Genomic DNA, 21,173 nt, shown 5'->3' on the forward strand with positions numbered 1-21,173 from the left:
TTTCAAAGCAGGGCCATGAAAAGGACAGATGGAGGCAATTACTGAGAAATACATGCTCCCTCCTGCTGCCAGCTATCAGCCTTATTCGATACATGCGTGTTGTTATATTATTATTATTACTAATATTATTATTGTAATTATTAGTATTGCCCACTGATGTGTGACACCTTGCGTGGCAGATGATAGGAAAAATGCAGGCGGCGTCTAAAATAATAACCTGTATTTTATCCTTGTCTTCATCTAGATTTCAAATTCGATGTTCTTGGCTCTATTAGAAAACAGCTGAGTCAAAGTGTACAAAATGTAACAGTTGTGTATGTGAGAGGTATGTATGATAACCAGGCAGCCACTGTCCCAAAGACGTCCTTGTAACGTGTAGTTGGAAAGCTCGCTGTCCACGGTGCTGAAATCTGGCTCCTGTCTGATTTTCTGAATGGACAGTAGGCACAGGCATTCAGCTTCTCCGGACACAAGGACGTCATGTTATTGTCTATTTATAATAAATCATGATGGTTCGAGACATTTTATGATCCCCGAAATACACTTTACCCCCAGCTGCTCCAGTGGGGCTGCTTCTTCAGCTCCCAGTAGGACACTGGTTGTTCTGAGCAGCTCCCAGTGGAGAACAGTCTTGTTAGGATTAGTGCTGTTCAGTATTGTCCTCTGAGCAGCTGGGGGTTAAGTGCCTTGCTCATGGGCAGCTCGATGGTAGCTGGTGAGAGAGTTCTGCTGGGCAGCTACCAGGTGTGTAAGTGAAGGAATGTGAATCTGGGCGTTGCAGGGAAAAGAGCATGCGTGCTCAGTCACATAAAGGTTAAAGAACTGTTTTTATCTGCACATCTGGGTTTGTTCCTCCTTGCGCTCGCGTTTCACGCCAGTCTGTCTTGCCTCTCCGCAGGTGTGCGTGGATATGCTCCGGGCGTCGCGCTCACAGATCGTGGTCGCTGGGCTAAACGTGGATGTACCGACAGACAGCAGATAGTATGCCTGCACAGCTGGCACGGCTCACGCGATGTGGCACAACATGGCACGCGTAAAGATGGGTCTCCTCGCGCTCCTGTGTCTCCCCGCGTTCTTCTTCCGCGTCCTCGTGCTCTCCCACAGCAGCAGCATCTACGAGCGGTCGGTGGTCCCGCGCGCCGCGTCCCGCTCCGTGGCCCGGATGGACGGGGACGTGATCATCGGCGCGCTCTTCTCCGTCCACCACCAGCCGTCCGCGGAGAAAGTGGCCGAGCGGAAGTGCGGGGACGTCCGCGAGCAGTACGGCATCCAGAGGGTGGAGGCCATGTTCCACGCGTTGGACCGGATCAACGCCGACCCGCACCTGCTCCCCAACATCAGCCTGGGCTGCGAGATCCGGGACTCCTGCTGGCACTCCTCCGTGGCCCTGGAGCAGAGCATCGAGTTCATCCGGGACTCCCTCATCTCCATCCGGGACGACAAGGACGGGTCCAAGTGGTGCATAGACGGGACCCCGTCCAACCAGCCCCCGCCCACCAAGAAGCCCATCGCCGGGGTGATCGGGCCGGGCTCCAGCTCCGTGGCCATCCAGGTGCAGAACCTCCTCCAGCTCTTCAACATCCCGCAGATCGCCTACTCTGCCACCAGCATCGACCTGAGCGACAAGACTCTGTTCAAGTACTTCCTGAGGGTCGTGCCCTCGGACACCCTCCAGGCCCGGGCCATGCTGGACATCGTCAAGCGCTACAACTGGACCTATGTGTCTGCGGTGCACACTGAGGGTAAGACCCCATCACTAGCCATAACATCACCATAACATTCCTGTAATGCTCCAATAAGGACATTGTCTCCTGGTATCACTACAACATTCCTTTACTAGTAGGACTTACAGTTTTGTGTATAAGTGTGATAGTATATACTTATACTTTGGCTGTGATATTTATATAGTATCCTCCTAAAATGTATTATAGGATTACCATAGTTGTTTTTCATAATCTGTATTCTGGGTGTGGGATGGGGCGAGTTTAAAATGAGTGAGCCTGAGATGTATAGGGGGACCTGGCAAGATGATTTCAAACTGATGCTAAACCACTAGACTATTTTTTACTATTTATTTGTTAAAATGACCAACAAAATGTCAGCAAAAAATTATGCACAGGCCTACTAAATAGATAGAATTCCTTGTACCCCCAAAATAAGCACAGACTTAAACTCGATTTGTTTGTTTATGCCCTCTGATTGGAACTTTCCAAGTCTGCTTATTATTTGTATTTATACATGGAAATGGGAACTGGATGGAAAATATATTTGGTCAGCACATCCTTCACTCTCCCCCTCACCTCTCTATGTCGGTCTGCCTGTCTCTGTCTCTCCCGTTCTCTCTCTCTCTCAGGCTTTTTAATTTGATGCTAATACCATTCCGTTAAAAGAGCAGGCAGTTGCGTCCACATTTCGTTATATGCATTCTTAAGTATATCTTAATTAGGACCTCTAATGCCCCCTGTGCTGCTCTGTCTGGAGTTGAGGGTTATGGGACTTAAGGAGTTTTCACATGTAGCCTCATACATTGCATTAACTTCAGCTGTGGGTACATGGATGAGATACAGTAAGATATGGAGAAATGTAAGTTGAGTCAATATTGTTTCTTTGAGAAAAATATGAACTTCCACTCCCTCCTTTCCCTTAGCACTTGGTTGTAATACACTATGACTGATGCTTTAGTCTGTGGAAATCACAGCTGGAAGTTCTTGCCTCAAGAGTCATCATAGTAAATTGTAAAATACCATATTAAGGCAAGCAGGTGAAGGACTAGGGTCATTTTAGCATTTACATTTGAGGTGTTCATTTGGAAATGTTGTGTTGATCCCACAGTTAATTCATGAGGATGAGGCTGAAATGAAAAAATGACATGTTAATGTTCCAAATTTCACTAGATGCATGCGCAAATTAAAATGAATTTAATTATAGATCTTCGCAAATCAGTTTTGAATTGAATCGGGAGATACAGAGTCATTGTTTTTCCATGAACAACCCTCCCACCGCCCCCACTCCTAGAAATGACAGTATTCAGTATTTTTATGTCACACCACGCTGGGCTTACTGTCTGATTTAAAGCTCTTTCGCTCATTACAGCACAACAGAATATAATGGCGGAGATAGAAGGTAAAAGGGAGCGAGGGGATGGGTAGAGACAGAGTAATTACTGCAAAGTGAATTACCTCCACAGCGTTTCATTAAAGTCTTAGTGAAACACAGTCAGTGATGTGCACCCAAATTATGATTGACAGGCTACATTACCCAGGATCCCCCCCCCTGAGGACTCGTGGCCTCATGGGGAGTGTGAGACATCTTTGGAAAGTCCTGTTATAGTCAGGTGTTGGAGGGGGGGCTTTGACACAGGTAGATGAAGAGAGGGAGTTTGGGAGATGCAGTACCCCGAGGCATTTGCTAGGGGGCGTCAGCTATCTGACCTTCAGCAGACCTACAGGATGATCCTCTGGGACTGAAGTTATAATGCAAGAGTAATGAAAGACCGCTCAGGGGAGGAGTGGTTTTGATTGCAAGCAACAGCAGTTAGGCAATAGGCCACTGTTGGAGTGTTAAAAATGGGAGAAGACGCTAAGTTTCCATATCAGATGCTTTTGAAAAGTAACTTCAAAATCCGACTTGTAAGTTGTTGATGTTGTTCTTTTGTAAATGTAAATTCTCACACAGACCAAGTTCAGCTATGCGAGAGACAGAGCTGAGGAACTGGGAATTACTGTAATTGTCTCTAACTAAGTTGACTCACAGTAATAATGATATGCCTGATTCAGACCTTCCCCTGACCTTTGAGGAGCCATATGTAAATCCCCCTGTTTGTACCACTCTATCCATAGTTATTTCTGAGCAACGGTCACGACTGGCTTCAGCGTGTGAGTTTCCCCTCTCCACCACCTTAGACAAGTTAAAAATGCAGCTTGTTGCCCATAGCAACAGCTAGGGCTCTGAAATTGCATAAATTACCTGTCCCGATTATCATCAGTCTAGTAGGAATACACAAAGCAGTTTTTGGTGGTCAATGTCAAATGAGCTGTCAGCTAATGCACCACCACCCACCTGTCTCACAGCCTAGATGGAAAGAGAAATAATTGGATATCATGATTCCATTTTCCAGTGGGAGAATGAAACAAGGCAATTGAAAATATCATCAAAAGACTATTGGAAAAAAAACACATGGGCCCATTGTGTGCCAGAGTAAATGCATTACTGTGGTGCCAATTTCTGCCACTGTCCTCCCCGCTCTATAATGCCACACTATGCACAGAGACAGAGTTCTTCATCACCCATAGGAAACTATGGGGAGAGTGGCATGGAGACCCTCGGGGAGCTCGACTCTCCTGAAGACAATTTCTACACAAATGTTTTCTGGATTTATGGATAGGTGCTGCTAGTTTCCATTTGAATAGATATACATGCAAAGACTCACATACACATATGCACACACTCACACATACAAGTGGTTGGGTTGTGTCTGTCATCCAGCTCTCGTGCTAAAGAGCCCCTGGTTTTATCAACAATCCAGACCATGACGCATTTGGTGAAACACTGCGGTCCACATGGCAGTACAAGATTTTGACTAAAACTGCTTTACAGAGCTCTTGATTGGGATGGTGTACAGTTAAATAAGGGTAGCCCTCTCCACTCCTTGCAGCTTTGATTGCAATCAGTAGCCAGAAAACTCTCTGACTGTCATTATCAGAGGATCAGAGCTGCAGCTCAGTCAGGACCTGATTTGTCAGAGTTGTCACACAATATATTTGTAGCAGCCTGGATTCTCCCACACCGCTGCTGTATCTTCAAGCGGTGCACACTGGTGTTCATACATTGTCCATCAGTGATACAATTTGAAATGTATGGTTGAAATCAAAGTAATGGCTTGTGCTCTCTAAATAAGGCTGGAGACAACATATGTTTATAAGTAACAAGGCGTGTAATGCTTTGCTGATGCCATATTTAAAATATTGATTTGTCGCTTACAATCAGAAAGCAATGTCCTATTTTGTGCTCTCTCCACTAGTTGGTGCAATATCCTTATGCAGAAAGTCTACTAAATGGGATAACCCAAGAGAAAGAAAATACATTTCAATGTTTAATCTAATTGCATGAAGGACAGTTTTTCAGCCTCCGGGACTTCATCACTGTGTGCTTTGCCGCTACTGCGTCCCCGCCAGTAACTGACGCACTGTTTTCTCCGTCAACCGCAGGAAACTATGGGGAGAGCGGCATGGAGGCCTTCAAGGAGCTGGCCTCTCAGGAAGGCTTGTGCATCGCCCACTCGGACAAGATCTACAGCAACGCGGGGGAGAAGCACTTCGACCGGCTGCTGCGGAAGCTACGGGAGCGTCTGCCCAAAGCCCGCGTGGTGGTGTGTTTCTGCGAGGGCATGACCGTCCGAGGCCTGCTGATGGCCATGAGGCGGCTGGGCGTGTCCGGGGAGTTCCTCCTCATCGGCAGGTACGTGTGTGGACTCTTTGTCGGGAACTTGTTTTTGGATCTGCTGAGGAGCGTTGGGTTTGAGCGCGGGGTGGGTGGCTGCATGTGCGGAGCGGTGCGGTCTTCCTCCTGATGTGCATGTCACCAAGGCAACCGAGAAGAATTAGACCACATACCGATAGCGGCGGAAAGACATTTTCTCCAGTAATGAATAATTTGTATTTCTGTCACAGACACAAAACGAGAGGAGAAAAATGAATAGTAATGGTGCCGAAGCAATGATAGTTATTCCTCACTGAGTACGGAGAAGGAGCCACATGCTCACACGTATTTATCCATTTGTACACATGAAGAACACATCGAATCAATGTGAACTGTGACATTCCCTTGATATCCTTTCTGCGCTGACTCCTCTCCTTTGTGCGCTCTCCAAGGCTCGCCTCCTCCTTCTCTTCCCTCCTCATCTGTTCATCTCCTAACCTTATCCCCTCCCCCTTCCTCCCCTCTCTCTCTGTCTCTCACTCTGTACATCAATGCTGAGTGACACTGACTGACTGTAGCTGTAATCTTACTCATTAGAAAAGGGCAAGTAGAGTCAGCTCGCACACTTACACAACGGCACATTACACCATGAGATAGCCCTTGAGGAAAATTCACGGTTGTCACTAAAAGCCGCAGCAGCGACCTTGATGGCTACATTTCACTTCATTCATGCGATATCTCCTCCCCGTTCTTTGGGAAAGGAAGGAGATTTTTTGGGGGCCAGGTCTATTGTAGGGCAGCTGTCAACCTTATGTTACACAAGGAGGACATTAATCAGACAGATAAGGATGACCGGGGCTTATAGCAAGGCTCAGCAGTGTTCTCAGGAGATTTGCTGAACACCGCATGAACGCAGCTCAAATTCAGAGCCAGAGTAAGAGACAAAAGTCACAATTACTTCCATCTTTACTTGAATCTCTTCATGCACACCAGGTTGCTCCTGTTTTGGCTGACAGTCATTTGCAGTTTCGAAGATTAGGGCGAGTATCTTTCTACTTGCAAGAGACTCACTGACTTGGCACAACGCTCAGCTTCTTGGTGAGCTGCTGATGGTTTGCCGCGCAGCAGACGTGCCTTTAAAGGAAAAATCCACCCTCGGATACTCCTACACTGTTAGATAACATCAATTTATGATGTTCAATGCATGCAAGGAGTGATTTTGTGATGAAGTGTTGTAATCTACTTTTTTTGGTGTTCCCACTTTCCCTCAACCTGCCTCGTCTACTTCCACTTCAGTTAGTGGCTTCCTGCATTTCCCAGAATGACTTTCGACAACCACCAGAGGAGGGGGCTTCTCTGTAGTGTGTATGTGTAGGTGGAGAGAGCGATAGCGATAGTGATAGTGTAGTAAGTTTTTCCAGTCGAGAGAAAAGCGAGTGGAGAGAGAATAATGCCATGGTGCCGTGCCCGGTTGTTCCAATTACAAAAAAGCCGTCAAAGAGGGTGTTGTATTTCACACGCTGCCGACGATAGAACCACAAAGATCCAAGCTGTGGCTGCATTGCATTATGGTCTACTGAGGCTGCTGCCGGTGGAGAAATTGGTATCTCTGCCTCTTCTACAGTGGGTTTCTCTCTGTGTATGATTCTTGAATGTCAGTGCAAAATGGTGAATCAAGAAACTCTTTGATTCTGAGGGACTGACACCAAAACCTGATGTTTACCATTGATGTTTTAGATAGTTGAAATGTTTTCTGCTATCAAACTTCATTGTAGCTGCGCTGGAAATATCTCAATGTGACATCATGTTGTCTACGTTCGGCCAGTTATCCGCGGGAATAAGAAACATGCACCACCAAACAACAAAATGGGACCAGAAATGCAAGGTACATCGACAATAGCTGTTTTATAATAGTGTTAAAGTGTTTTTGGGTGGATTTTCCCTTTAAGTTAGGGAAGAGTAACTTGTTGTTGCAGTTGCTTCTATTTTACACATGCACAGTGTGACAGTGTCTAACGCTGCTTACTGGCAAACTAGTTCAAATGAATTAAAATTGTCATGGTAAATAGCGATCTACTCAATTATTATATCAAATTAACACTGGCAATAGGTTTTTGTTGCATCTCATTTCGTTGTATGTAGATGTGTGTGTATACAAGATCTTCCGTTCTAGTCGACACCTCTCTCTATTGGCTGGCATAGAGGGATTTCTATCTTGTCATCGCCATTACCTTTGGGAGAGCCTTTTCTATTTCCTCTAATATCTCCCAGTGGTAGAAATGAGCTTTAACTAAAGCAATGAAGACAAGTGTGGTTTTTCACAACCTCTGTTTGTGTTGTGCGTGTCATATTCAATGCGTATGTACATATTTAAGTTCTTTGGAGGTGAAAGTGCTCCTTTCAAGACACAGTATATGGCTTTTAAATTATCCAGTATAATGACACTCCAGTGTTACATTCCTTCCCATATCTCTCTCTTTATCTCTCTTCCATAGGAGACAAGAAAGTGGGTCTTTTTTTAGCTTTTGTGGAAGTCTCCATGGGCGGAAGAAATGCTTCTGGGTCACAGAGAGAGAGAGAGAGAGAGAGGGAGAGAGAGAGAGAGAGAGAGAGAGAGAGAGAGAGAGAGAGAGGACAGTGATAGTGAAAATGACAGAGGAAGTCTGGGCCAACACAGATGCCAAGCCATGTGTGTGTTTCTTGGCATGTATTTGAATGACTGAATGAAGCTGGCAGACAGATATTAGCTCATCAAAAAGAGGCTGTTTTTTAAATTTGTGCCCTCACTTCCAAATAGAGCCAGAAGCTGCTTTTATGTAGTGTGTGTGTGTGTGTGTGTGTGTGTGTGTGTGTGTGTGTATAACATCAGAGTGACCCTGAAAGACAAGTAGAGTGGCACAGAGTTCACACAGACCATCCAAGACCTTAGAGGGTACAACTAACTCACTAGCAATACTACCAGTCTCTCTTTTAGTGTTACAGATTTATCAATTCTTATCAGGTTGCAGTCTGCCTAATGACAGACAGCCAAATGTAAAAGTTGACATGACTAAAATCATGATGGAACAAGCAAACATATCGTCCCCCACAAATGATGCAGGCACCGCTTGAGCCAATCAGTAACAAGAACCGTCATACCTCCAAGTTATGGCCTTTCAGAGTTTGAAATTTTGACCTTTAATTATATCGCCCCCATCAGGCCAACGAGTGTATTTGTTTTAAACGCTGGAACACAGTGCCAATGTGACTACCTGTGTCAAAAAAGTAAACAAAACAATACCTTTAATTATAGCACACTCATTGTGCCAATCTGTGTAATTTGTAAGGACAGCTGGATGTGTGTAGCAAGTTTCATTAAAATTGGACTGGTGGTGTAGCCATTATGACTGTTCAGAATTAGACATTTAAATTATTAATTTTTACCTTTAATTATAGCAGCACCAACAGGCCAATCTGTAATTCCTTAAACAGCGCCCCCATTAAGCCAATCAGTGTACATTTTTAAACGCCAGAACTTAGTGCCAAGATACATCCAGCTTATAACTAGATGTGGTGTACCAGTAATCAAAAACATAACTGCTTTGAATGGCAATCTATGAGCTGGCAATGAACACGCACCCTCGCTAGTGTTGTGTTTTTTCCACCTCGCCGTGCGTATCTGTATGAGAACATCACAGAACATCATAGAGGTAGAAGAGGTAGAAGATGAGCACTGTGCAGCAGTATAGCTACATTAAGTGACAGAGAGGCAAGCAGACGCGCGGAGAGCTGTGAGAGCTTTTTGTTTTTGCAGCTCGGCTAACCTGCTCTTCAGACGAGGGCCAGGTGCAGCGGCGTGCTAAACCCACTTTATCCCTGACCCACAGACTCTGCCTCGCTCCAGCACTGTGCTTCCACTCCGCTCCGCTATTGTCAGTCAGATGGGCTCTTCTCTCCCTCTCTGTGTGATGTGAATCATGCTTTTGCCAATCAATTGTCTCCGTGGCTCTACTACAGCAGCACACTTGGGCTCACACACACACACACAGACACACACACACACACACACACACATTTGTCGCATGCATTCACTCTCGTGCACGCACACACACACTTTTCACACACTCACACTTGAGAAGCCTTGAGGAGCTCTTCACTGAATTCTGAGCACAGATTCTCCTCGACGGTCATAATCAAGAAGACATTGATCTCTGTCTTCTTGTTTCGATCGAGCACATTTCAGAGCGATGCTATTGGATGAGAAATGCATTCAGTACAGACATGCACATGCAGCACAGAAAGTGTAATCAAGCTCGATGTGCTTGTGCATCCTTTTTCACCTTGTCTGATAGATGACAGTGTTGTGAGAGGTCTCTTTTGCATTGACGGATATCTTCCTCTTCCACCTTCAGCTATTAAGGCTTGTTTTGCATCAGAACAAAACCAGCTCAAGATCAACCATTTGTCTTAGGGTATATCAGCATTTCAAAGTTAGACATTTGTTCATTTGAGGTAACACCGGCATTTCTTTTGAAAATGTACGATCACAAAGACGTTTTTAGGATATGTGCCAAGTCTAGGAAATGTGCCAAGTTTGGCTTTACCTTTCAAAGACGATCAAAGACAAAATTCAGTATCTGGCAATTCTCTGACAAACAGACCTTGCCAAAATTAATTAGGACCTCAAGCCTAAACAATTTCCTTTTCCCAATACCGTTTTGAAGTTGGCATAGCTTGTGCGCTCAATCCAGAGAGTTTATGAAAGAAGTTAGAGGACATTCTCACCAAAGGAAGGAATCTAATCATTTTAACTTTCACCAGAGAGTAAGCAACAGCTACTGATGAATGTAATATTTGTGCTGAATGTATGAAAATAAATTACTTGCTGTAGTGCTATTGAAAAATAGTAGTGGAATAGAAGTGTAAAAATAGCAGTGGAAAGAAAGTAATTCAAAGGCTGTTTGCTTTCAGTTGAGTATGGCCAAGGTAGACTAGTTCTACGCTTTGAAAAGGACTTGTGGTTTAGAGACAGCGATGATTATGTAACAGATTAAGATACATACAGTATTCCTGCTGTGGTCTGAGCTGTGATTAATGGGATATTAGACCTTTCTTTCTTTGAGGGAAGAAAGAGGTGGAAATATACTTCTCATAAAGCTTCAATGATGTTTAGATCTAGTAATTGGGGAGGCCATGGAAGGCATATAACAGGCAGATTCCTTGCCTGTTATATGACCATGTCGGACCATTTAGATAAAATCATTAGACCTAATGACTGCCACCAGATGGCTGCCCGTATCATTACAGATCCACCGTCATGTTTAACACGTGGACACAGACATTGCGGGATGCGGGCTTCCTCCGGCTTCCTCCAAAGGTAAACCTGTCTGGATGTAGATAAAAGGGTGAAAGACGACTTATCAGACTGTATTACTTCTTCTCCATTGCTCAGCGGCTCAGGTGTTGTGCTGCTCACACCAGGTTATGCATCTTTGTGCACTGGCCTTGGATACAAGCAGCTTCCAAATGGCAACACTCAAATCTGTGGGCATTTTTGACACCGCACATTTATGGTGTTTTGCAACAATCCTGTTAATTGTCTGTCTATCCCTGTCGGTGAGCTTTGACTTGCAACCGCTGTTCCTCTTTGACGATGCAGTTTCTGCATGTTTAGCATACGTTGTCATGATTTTTGAGACTGTTTTCCTTGCCATCTTAAATAATTTTGCAGTTTTTTTTCTCGATGCACCTGCTAGTTGCTTCATGATTTTGAAAACTCACATAAAAATAGTGATTGTCAGACCTCTTTTAAAGCTGACACATACTGCTAATTGCCATTCAAATGAATAGACTCAGCTGCCTTTGTAATTGTGATTTAGTGATTTTTAATTTAAAGTCCTTCTTCATGCAGTGTTTCCAGTATTTTGTCCTTCGCCTGATTATATTTTTCTTACTTGAATTGAAATGGTATTTTGGTTTCCATATACGTCATTTTCAACAACCTCAGCACTCATGAAACTCATCTAAATCATTCTGCATAATTTCAAAAACACATAACTGTCAATCAGAAAATGCGGTCGTTTTCTTAACCCTGAAAAAACAGGCTTTTTGGAGATATTAGGTTTTTATCCCACAGCAGAGATCTGGCTGGATGCACACATTTGGGCACAAGTCCCAGTCGAGAGAAATGCTTTTGCTGATCACTTACAAAAGACCCTGGGGCCATACTGTAGGGAGTATTGGTTACTTGAAAATCTGTATTTCTTTAACTATGAAACTGATTAGTTTACAGTTCTGTTAGTTTACAGTACAATTAGTTACAGTGTTTTTTACTCATACAGTACCTGGTCTGGGGGATGCAGGAGTTGGGTGGCATCTGTGTGTGTGTGTGCGTGTGTGTGTATGAGCCCTCGGTAAGAACACGTACGAGAAGAGAGATTGAGACACACAGTAGTAAGTAGTTTGATGTCTTCTGATAAGTGAGGGCATCGCTCAAAGCCTCACAGAAATCTCACTAAGTGATCAATACAACTTTGCCATTTGTGCCCTCGCAACATAACAAGTACAGCTCACCTTGCTGCACATAAAACCGCATTTTTATATTAGTAAATTGCGGTTGTGACCTTTTGAAGAAGAAGAAGAAAGAAGAGGCACTTCACAGAATGCACACATTTTCAGCAAGAATGCCACAGAAAAGTGTCCACAGATTCAGTTTGGTCCTTAACCTGAGGTCATGCTGGCGAGCTACTCAATACACAAAAAGTGTATTCTACATCACACACACACTGGTGAGGAGTTTACTGATTCATTAAATGTATTTTGGAAGTGTTAGTTGTGAATGTGAATGGGCTGATGGGGATGTATGGTATTCCTTGGCAATGTCTCATGCGTCTGTTGTTAATTAAGGTTTCACTGAGGCAAATCGTCTCTGTTGACATTTTGACAATGTTGAATGCTGAATGTTAATTTCCACGTATTGAATTGTGTAGTGAAATTGCCATGAATTAAAAATATTTGGACGACACCATAGCTTTTTCCATCTGTTTTTGCAGCTTTGAAAGATAAATACACATCCACGGTGCCTTTCGTCATCATTCCCTCCAACGCCTGCTCCCCCGGTACCAAACTTAGTCTCCTATCTGCGTGTCGGTGTGGAGTGAACCCACCTACCCATCCGCCCGCCTGCTTGCTTGCAATTAGCAGCATTCATCGTCTCTCTCTCTCTCTCTAATGCTGCTTGAATGCTGTTATTACTAAACGCAATTTGCATAAGCTGCTTTTCCACTTGTAACGCTCATTTCTGCCCCTGTCTTACAGACACAATTTTGGTCTGGGTCCCATTTTGAATGCTCGATCCTTTTCTTTTTTTTTTTTTTATTCCAGACAAAATGGACACTGAGACAGGACCTGGGATGTTCTGCCTCCACAATAGCTCGGCACTAGTCATTAGCGGGGCATGACTGTGTCTTTTGAGGCTGTGCAGGGAAAGCTTTGAATCCATATTGTGTGTGTCACATATATTTCCGCATTTGGCTGTCCTATTCCATTTTCTGTAACAAGGGGACTCAGGTTTTGCTCTGAGCTTGAATAAATGAAACGTTTAGGGAGCCGGAGAGAGAGGAGTTGTGGCGCGACACATTTAGCTGCCTTTTTTCCTGTCATCTCCGAAGCTTTTATCTCCTCTCCATCTCGGGGAGGAGAGAGCGGAGGATTTCTGGAATTCTGCCTGTTCACTTCTTCTCGCGAGCAACTTGGCAAATAGTGAGGCATGAAGGAAAAAGATACCTTATCTCTGGCAAGAGCCCTGGCAATAATACCAAATAAATGAGCAGCTCTCTCATCCAGAACTGCAGATGTACACACAGTTAAGACTGTCTTTTGATCATTTCCAGGGTTTTGGCGTAATCCCTTCATAAATCTACCTGAATCAAGTGTTAGGAAATAGAGCCAGATTTACAAGAAGGGTCCGGATAATGGGATAAATACATTCTAAGATGACGCATTTCCGATATATATATATATATAAACAGAAAATGAGTTGCATTGCTGCGATTGGAAAATGATCGCAACTTGTTAGCGGGAAAGATTAGAAGAGATGATAGCTGTCCTGCTTCAGATTATACACTGCAGGACTGTGAGTGTAGCCTACAGTCTCAGGCAGCTTCCTCCAGATCATCTATAAGTCTCCTCTTCCCCTCTCAGGATTATCCCTTACGTGTGTGTGTGTGGCACGCTCCCCGCAGCTGACGGGGCGAAGTGTGCCACTCGCTCTCGCGCGGCTCACTTTCCAGAAACATCGTTCTTTCTTTAGACCTCCAGTTTGAGCACATTAGCGACTGATACATTAGTTATGAGTGTGACGACTTGGAGAGGGAGAGAGAAAGGAAGAGGGGGGGAGGTTAGAGAGAGAGAGTGAGGGAGTGAGACAGAGAGGCAATGGAGAAGTGATGCTCAGCGCCGAGCCTCCATCTTTACATTACTCTCTCCGTTCCGCCATGTTGCGTGTCCTTTTGACCCTCTGTGCTGAAGCAATCTGAGTTTAAATAGAGTTTATTGGGGCACATCATGCAGGCAGCGGTTTGTGATAATGTGAGGGGGAGATGTCTCTTTTCTCTATCGGGGCAGTATTTTACCACCGGAATAAAAGGTTAGTGTGCTGCTTATCCCACAGTCACCATGGAGATTTTGTTTTGCCTAATGAGAGAGTCGAGTGTGATCGTCTCACTGGAGATCTGTCATTCAGTCCGTCAGCGTGGCTCCAAACAATAGGCCCCTCTCTGAGAAAATGGCTGACATCTGAAAAATTCCACCCGGTAACACAGTAACAAAGATTGTAATTATAAGATAAGGGCGTACTCTCGACGTTGATTCAGAAACGGAGCCATGCTTACGTTACATCGTACATTATTTGTCCACGATTGTGGTTCCGGCGAGTATTTTCCAAGTTGAGGCAGGACTCACGATTGCATCTGTTTGTGTTCCACCGAGCAAGGGTGTACAATGAGCTGGATCTGAATATTTATAACACGCCTCTGATGTTAACTGAAAGCAGCAACACATTGTCAAGGACATCTCTCTCTTTCCAATTGATGCCTTGTGTTCCCCTGTGCGTGGGGACGGGTGAATGACATTGGAGTGATCAAAAATAGCATGCAGGCTTTGCATCTGGCCATCGTTGCAAGATCGTAATGTGCAGGGGCTGAAATGCTTCTTTGTACAGACACCTGCCACTGGACCACAGTGTGCTGATATAGCACACACAAAAAACATTAAAAACACACAGGTACACACACAAAATCACTACAAATCTATCAGGTTCCGCTCTTAAAAACAGTAGAAGAGGAGAATCAACGGCAGGTAGTGCCATAGGCATCAACTGGTTATGGTCCAAATTGGATCTTGTAGTTTTTATCATTATAATGGAGAGCAAAGATCGAGCAAAAATTGTCAGAAATTGACGTGGAAGCCATATCTAAACAAGTGAAAACTAGCTTAGTGCTAGTTTCAGGCTCGCCTGTTTGTCTGACCAATATAACAGCTTAAAGTATAACGCTGGTGTTTTTTAATGCATTTCTTACCATCAACAAATCCTATGAAAATAACAAAATCAGCAATGATTTTGTTTTGCCAACAAGTCTCGTCCACGTAGCCGCTGCCCAATAAAGCCATGTCTCAGCAGCCATAGAACTCCATTGTATTAAAAAAATGATTAAAAATACGTCAGAGAGCCATGCCGTTGCTCTGGGCAACATATTTCATCATCGCGATGCACCGGGCCGGCCGACTTTTTCCTCAAACAACTTAATAAGCCGGCTGTAAACACTTTGCGATCTCAGGAAAGTAGTTCCGTAGTACCGAAAATAGTCCCCGGCGTAATGAAGAATTTGTTCCCATTTGAATTTGATTTGGTAATAACTACAACAGTCTGACTTTTCGTGGTAACAGTTAGCGATTTTTAAAATTGAAACTATGTCTTTGTGAGCTGTATTTCAAGGTTTTTAGCTTACAATTGGAGCCAATGACTTCCGGTTTGAAGGCTAAAAAGGGAACGTGGGAAGTCAGAAAGTAACGGGAGTAGAGCAAAGGCATTGTTGATTTTGTTATTTTCATAGGATTTGTTGACGGTAAGGAATGCATTAAAAAAACACCAGCGTTATCCTTTAAAGTATCAAAGCATATTAATTGCACATTCAAAATTTCAAGGCTAAGCTGATGATAACATCACACAAACAACAAAAATCAAGAAGAGGAAGCCTGATTAGGCACTGCATGACATCCACACTGCATCAACAAACTCACTCTCTCCGTCTTTGTCTGTCTCTCTCTCTCACACACACACACACACACACACACGCACACACCCACACACATACACAGCTCCCCTTGAATGTTATTTCAAGCCTAACTGCCACTATAAGTTACTTGCTTAAAGATAGGAAGAGTAACATTATGCTGATTATACATTAATTTATAGATAGCAGATAGTAAGGACATAAACTAACTATCGTTTCTCGCCCCAACACACTTACAATGAGCTGAAAGCAGCCACTCACTTGTAGTGGAAAAAGCTCCAGTCAATACTAGCCAAGTAGCTAGAATTGACTGGAGTGGTTTTTGGCCCGGTCTCTGGCTTCTCTCCCAGTGGAGAAAAAGCAACAATTATCCAACCTCTCCATAGCCTCAGCTGCTAAAGTTAAAGTCACTGGATGGACATTAAAACAAAGAAATAAACCGGGACGGCTAAAGACGGGGACGTTTTGAAAGTAGGATGTCATTTCTCTCGGTTTTTCCGTTTTTCAGCGGGAATATAGGGCTGTGATTGGTTGATTGACAGCCAATCGTGATGCTAGACAACTTTGCCCCCCAAAAGTATGAAACATAGGCAACACACTGCAAGTGGCTAGCTTAAAATCTCGTCTAATAAAAAAATCGTCTAATAGTCTATTACACTGATGATAATAATAGGATAATAATAAGATCTTGTCAGTCATCGGTCATTCTGCACTAGTCCTCAGAAATGTAGTGGATATAAGTGGGTTTTGGAAGTTTTGGTGGCAATGATATTATATACATGGATTTTGGGTTTAGTGAATTGACGTCCCTTGGTATTACAAAGGAAAAAGGATTTTCTCCCAGCAGTGTTCCCTGTCAATGAAGAGGAGACCGATCTCCAAACTCGAACTGGGGCATGATGAATAAGTAAAAGCTGCCTGGATGGGCTTTTAATGGCTCCCCAGCTCGACCGGGGGCCCTCTGCGTCGCCTCCAGAGAGTACCGCCGCCGCCATGTAGCTAACAAACCACCGCTGCTCCTGTGTTAAATGAACAGGATCACAGAGAAAGAGAAACAGAGGGGGGGTGAGAGAGCGGGACGAGAGAGGCAGAGAGAGAGAAAGAGAGAGAGAGAGAGTTGTGAAGATGGAGCATTAGAGTGATAGCGGGGACGGCAGGACGGTGTTTCCTCCGCGTTCAGCCGTGGTGAACAACCCCGGCAAGAACATTACCGCCCCTGCTAGAGAAAATGCAAATGGAAAACAATAGTAATATAATAGCAATATAATTTAGCCACATTTCCCACTGAAACAAAGAAAAGTGTAGTCGTAATGTTTAGAACTAACTTTCATGATGATGAAGTATCCGCAGAAATGTTTTTAGCACTGCAGCAGAAGCATAAATGGGATCAATATGGGGATAAATGTGGAACCAAAACTGAAATTACCCTATAACAAGCACTGCTGCATGAAGTTAAAGAGGAAACACTGAAAGAAAGAAAGAGATAGAGGTGGCAAGGGACAATGAACAATAGTGTGTGTGTGATTGCTCTCTATTGAACATCACATACGTTCTGCATGGTTTTTTATATTTTTAGGCTAATTTAATTTTCACAATTAGACCAGTCGACACTCTAGTGGTCTCTGAGCGACAGGGAGATTAAAAGTCTTTCCATTTGGCCACTTGAGCTATTTCGACACTCACATAGAGCAATTAGGAAACTCTTGACGAATCTCTCCCCTTTCCTCCTCTCCCTCTTTTTAAAGAAACTCTAAGCATTCATTCTCCAGGGGAAACGGCGCATGTGATTAAATCTCTGCCCTGCCAATTAATTCATGGCTTCATAAATATACAAATGTGCTATCAAACTGGAACTAGATCATCCGAGGGAGACAGGGGAGTTCTCAGTCTGCTGTATACTCCTCTATAAATTATCCAGCTGTTGGCGCGCCCCGCTCCTCTTAACAATGCTCAAATCTCAGTAAATCATCAGAATACACACACATCCCCATTATTAGCCATGTGGCTTCAAAAGGAGCAGTGAGCCGCCGGCTTGGCTTGCGGAGATAAATAGTGAGTTTAATGATTCATAAAAATGTATTTGGAAAGTTGAGGGAAAAAAAGAGAGATGAGATTTTGTTGAATACTGTCAAGGTTGTTTGCCTCAGCCTTTGCGGTGTTCACTTAGTTGGTTCCATTGTGCCAAAAAAAATCTAGCAATTTTTAAATAGAGGCTCAATTTGGACAATTTAATGTCAGGTAAGTTGTCAGACATAGAAAATTGACTCACAGTACTTTTCAATACTTTGCAGGAACACATTGTATTTTCCCGTGTGGCAAACCGCACCCTACTGCTACTCCAAGCAAGTTAAAACTACTGTAAAGAAAAATTTGCAGCCTAGGTATGCTATGCGTCTCTTGCATCTGCTTCCCTGTCTGTCCTCAGTGTAACAAGTGCAAAACTAATAGCGCACTTGAACAGCGTTGACTCCTTAATCTCCTTAAAAAGGGCTTCCTACAGTGTATCCGACTCGGGTCTTGTAACGACAGGCCTTTCAATATACAGTGTGAAGCGGTGGAACATTAAGGTGACATCAAATCAGATTTTGTCCCATTAGGCGTCCCACCGGTGGCTTGAGAGTTTTGATGGGGTGTCTGGAGCGCTGCCAGGCGGCGGGATCCTGAGAGAGGGGAGCGACAAGAGAGAATGTCATTTTACTTCATCACAAACTCCAATGTGAGAAACAGCGAAGCATGTCTGCAATGCCTTCATGCATTATTTATGTGGAGTGTTGAATAGCACCCCCCCCCCCCCCCCGCCCCCCCCCCCTCTCGCCCTCTCTCCCTCTCTCTCTCTCTCTCTATCCCAAATCCAATCTGTTCTCCACAGTTCTGTTGGGACAAATATGTTAAACCTTTTACTGCATTGAACAGAGCACATTAAATGCAGTTACCCTGTGTCAGAGCGCAGGTAAGGTGCATCTACGATAAGCTCTTGGAACACACATTCCATCACACACACACACACACACACACACACACACACACACACACTCATTCTCGTTCTCTCTCTGTCTTACATACACTGAAAGAGAGAGAGAGTGAAAGGCACAAACACAAACTGCATTCACTTGATGGAGGAAATGTGACTAGGACCAATCAGATTCACGTGTCTCTGGCTCATAACTCGATTAGGAGAGGAAAAGGGATGACTCAGTTGAATTGCCCTTTGTAAATATACAGCAAAAATACAGCAAGCTTTTTGAGGAGCGTAACAGATTGATATCATTACCCAAAAGTTATGATATAGGCTTTCAAGTTATCTTTTAACTATTTAACAAGGTTTATCCTCATGCTCTCTTTTGAATATAATTGAATCCCCCAGTTTGGCAATGGGACTGGTCGGTAAGGCCTTGAGCAGCCATTATTGACTTATGTCTATGTGTACAATATGTGTTTTTTAAGGGAGAGTAGGCAGTTCAGACAGTTGCAAAGTAAATATATCTAGAGACTCAAACACATTGGTTTTAAAATCTCTTCCTTACTTTCTCACAAACGTAGCTGAATTTTTCCTTTTCTTGAGTGATGGGAATTGTGGACATAAGGGTCAGAGACTCTGACCCGCACACACACACACACACGCGCACGCTCACACACGTCCTTATCCATCACCCAGAACATCCTATCTGTGTGAGGTAATTGGTTCCGTGGTGAGTCATTCCCTAATTGGTGGGTAGCTGTCAATAGCACAGGTATTTCAAGGCAGTAGCCCGGAGCCCGCATTAGAGATAGAGAGACAGAGAGAGCAAAATATAGCCTGAACCCACACTGGCTCAGACTCAGCAGAGCAGAAAAAGAGCAGAGCTCAGAGCAGTGCTGTTTATCTGTTAATTTGTTTTTCAGAGCCTGTGTCCCCTCCACTGGTACTTTCCATTTCTCTTAGTGCCTACTGGCCAGCTGCATGTCCAAATTAGCTTGGTAGGGTGGAAATTCTCACACAGGCGGTTATACAAGTAAACAAACAACCGAGCTGAAGGGATTGTGTAAAGCCTACAATTAATGTTGAGATGTCGATCCTCTTAAATTGGGGATTGTTACAGTGGACTTGGGCTAAGCCACCAACTAGTGTTGTCAAGGTAATTTAACACAGGAGAAGTGGAGAGGCTGCCTTGAAGAGGACAGGAGAAGACCTTTATAGTGGAATCTCATTATTTAAATGAGAATGACCTACAGTCTGGTCTTGTGCTCTCACGTTGTGCGGTATCCTCTCTGCATAAGCCTGCTTTCCTGCTGTTTGAGGGGGACAGTATCAGATTAAGTCCCAGATGGGATTGGCCCACAACATAAACAATATAACATACAAAACATACATACATGTACTTCCACTGTACTCCTGCTGTGCCTGCCCATATCCTAAGAAAGAAACTTTTTTTTTTTTTTAAACTGATTAGTGGAACATGTCTTGTTAAAGTTCGAAATAGTGTTAAGTGAAATGAAGTGCTAATGGTGCCACTCTGCATCATTAACACTGCTTCGTGCCCATCTCGATCTGAATCAGAAATGAAGTGTTTGAAGATTGTTTTCCCCTTTATGTCCACAATGCCGCTGCATGAAAGCAAGCCAACACAAAGCGGTGCGGTTCACATAGCACTGCCCCTGTCAGTACAACACAAAACACAGAACCTGTAACAGTGACAGAAGTACATCAGGGCTTACCGCATCCTCACAGTCTGGGCAGCCTCCCACTCCAGACTGTCCCATTGTTTCATTCAACTCCTTTCTTTCCTCCTCTCCCTCGATGCTTCTCCCTAATCCTTTCCTTTTTGCCGTTCCTCCTCAGATCTTTCCATTCACTAACTTTATCCTCCTCCTCCTTCTTTTCTCTCTCTCTCCTCCATGTTGCCTGCAGCGACGGATGGGCAGACCGTGACGAGGTCGTGGAGGGTTACGAGCCGGAGGCAGAGGGAGGGATCACCATGAAGCTGCAGTCGGCGGTGGTCAAGTCCTTCGACGACTACTTCCTGAAGCTGCGTCTGGACACCAACACCAGGAACCCCTGGTTCCCCGAGTTCTGGCAGTACCGGTTCCAGTGCCGCCTGCCGGGACACCTGCAGGAGAACAAGAACTACAAGAAAGTCTGCTCCGGTGGGTGACAACACTGAAAGATTAAACTGCACTGGCCTTCTGTTTCTGTTGTGGAGCAGTAGGGTTGTTTGTGAATAGAATGGAAATTTTGTACAAAAACCCCCCAAATGAATAGGCAAACGTAGATTTATTTCTCATGTATTGCTTTCAGGCTTTGTCCTCTAGTCTTTTGTCTAGCTGTCAGAGAGAGAGGAGAGGGTTATTTGACTGGATTCCACAACTCATGAATAATAACAAAAGCTGTATTTTTTTTCTCCCTTTTCCTCCCTGAATATTCTCTCTGCTTGCCCTCAAAAGGTGATCACGGTAAATTGTGTTGTTGATTCGACGAAGTGTTTTAATCGTAATTTAAACAGATTA

The 21,173-nt window shown here is 44.1% G+C and overlaps 1 protein-coding gene across 1 annotated transcript in view; it reads left to right on the forward strand.

Annotated features, from left to right (window-relative positions):
• Positions 1-1,012: 1,012 nt before the first annotated feature.
• The window catches only part of grm1a (glutamate receptor, metabotropic 1a), a 29,206-nt gene continuing 9,045 nt past the window's right edge, over positions 1,013-21,173 (forward strand). Inside the window, exons 1-3 of the mRNA XM_071915813.2 lie at positions 1,013-1,742; positions 5,208-5,457; positions 20,578-20,813. Of these exons, the coding sequence (XP_071771914.1) occupies positions 1,013-1,742; positions 5,208-5,457; positions 20,578-20,813 (1,216 nt within the window). The remainder of the gene's footprint in view (positions 1,743-5,207; positions 5,458-20,577; positions 20,814-21,173) is intronic.

This window comes from Centroberyx gerrardi, chromosome 18 (assembly GCF_048128805.1).
Source record: "Centroberyx gerrardi isolate f3 chromosome 18, fCenGer3.hap1.cur.20231027, whole genome shotgun sequence".
NCBI classification, from domain to species: Eukaryota; Metazoa; Chordata; class Actinopteri; order Beryciformes; family Berycidae; genus Centroberyx; species Centroberyx gerrardi.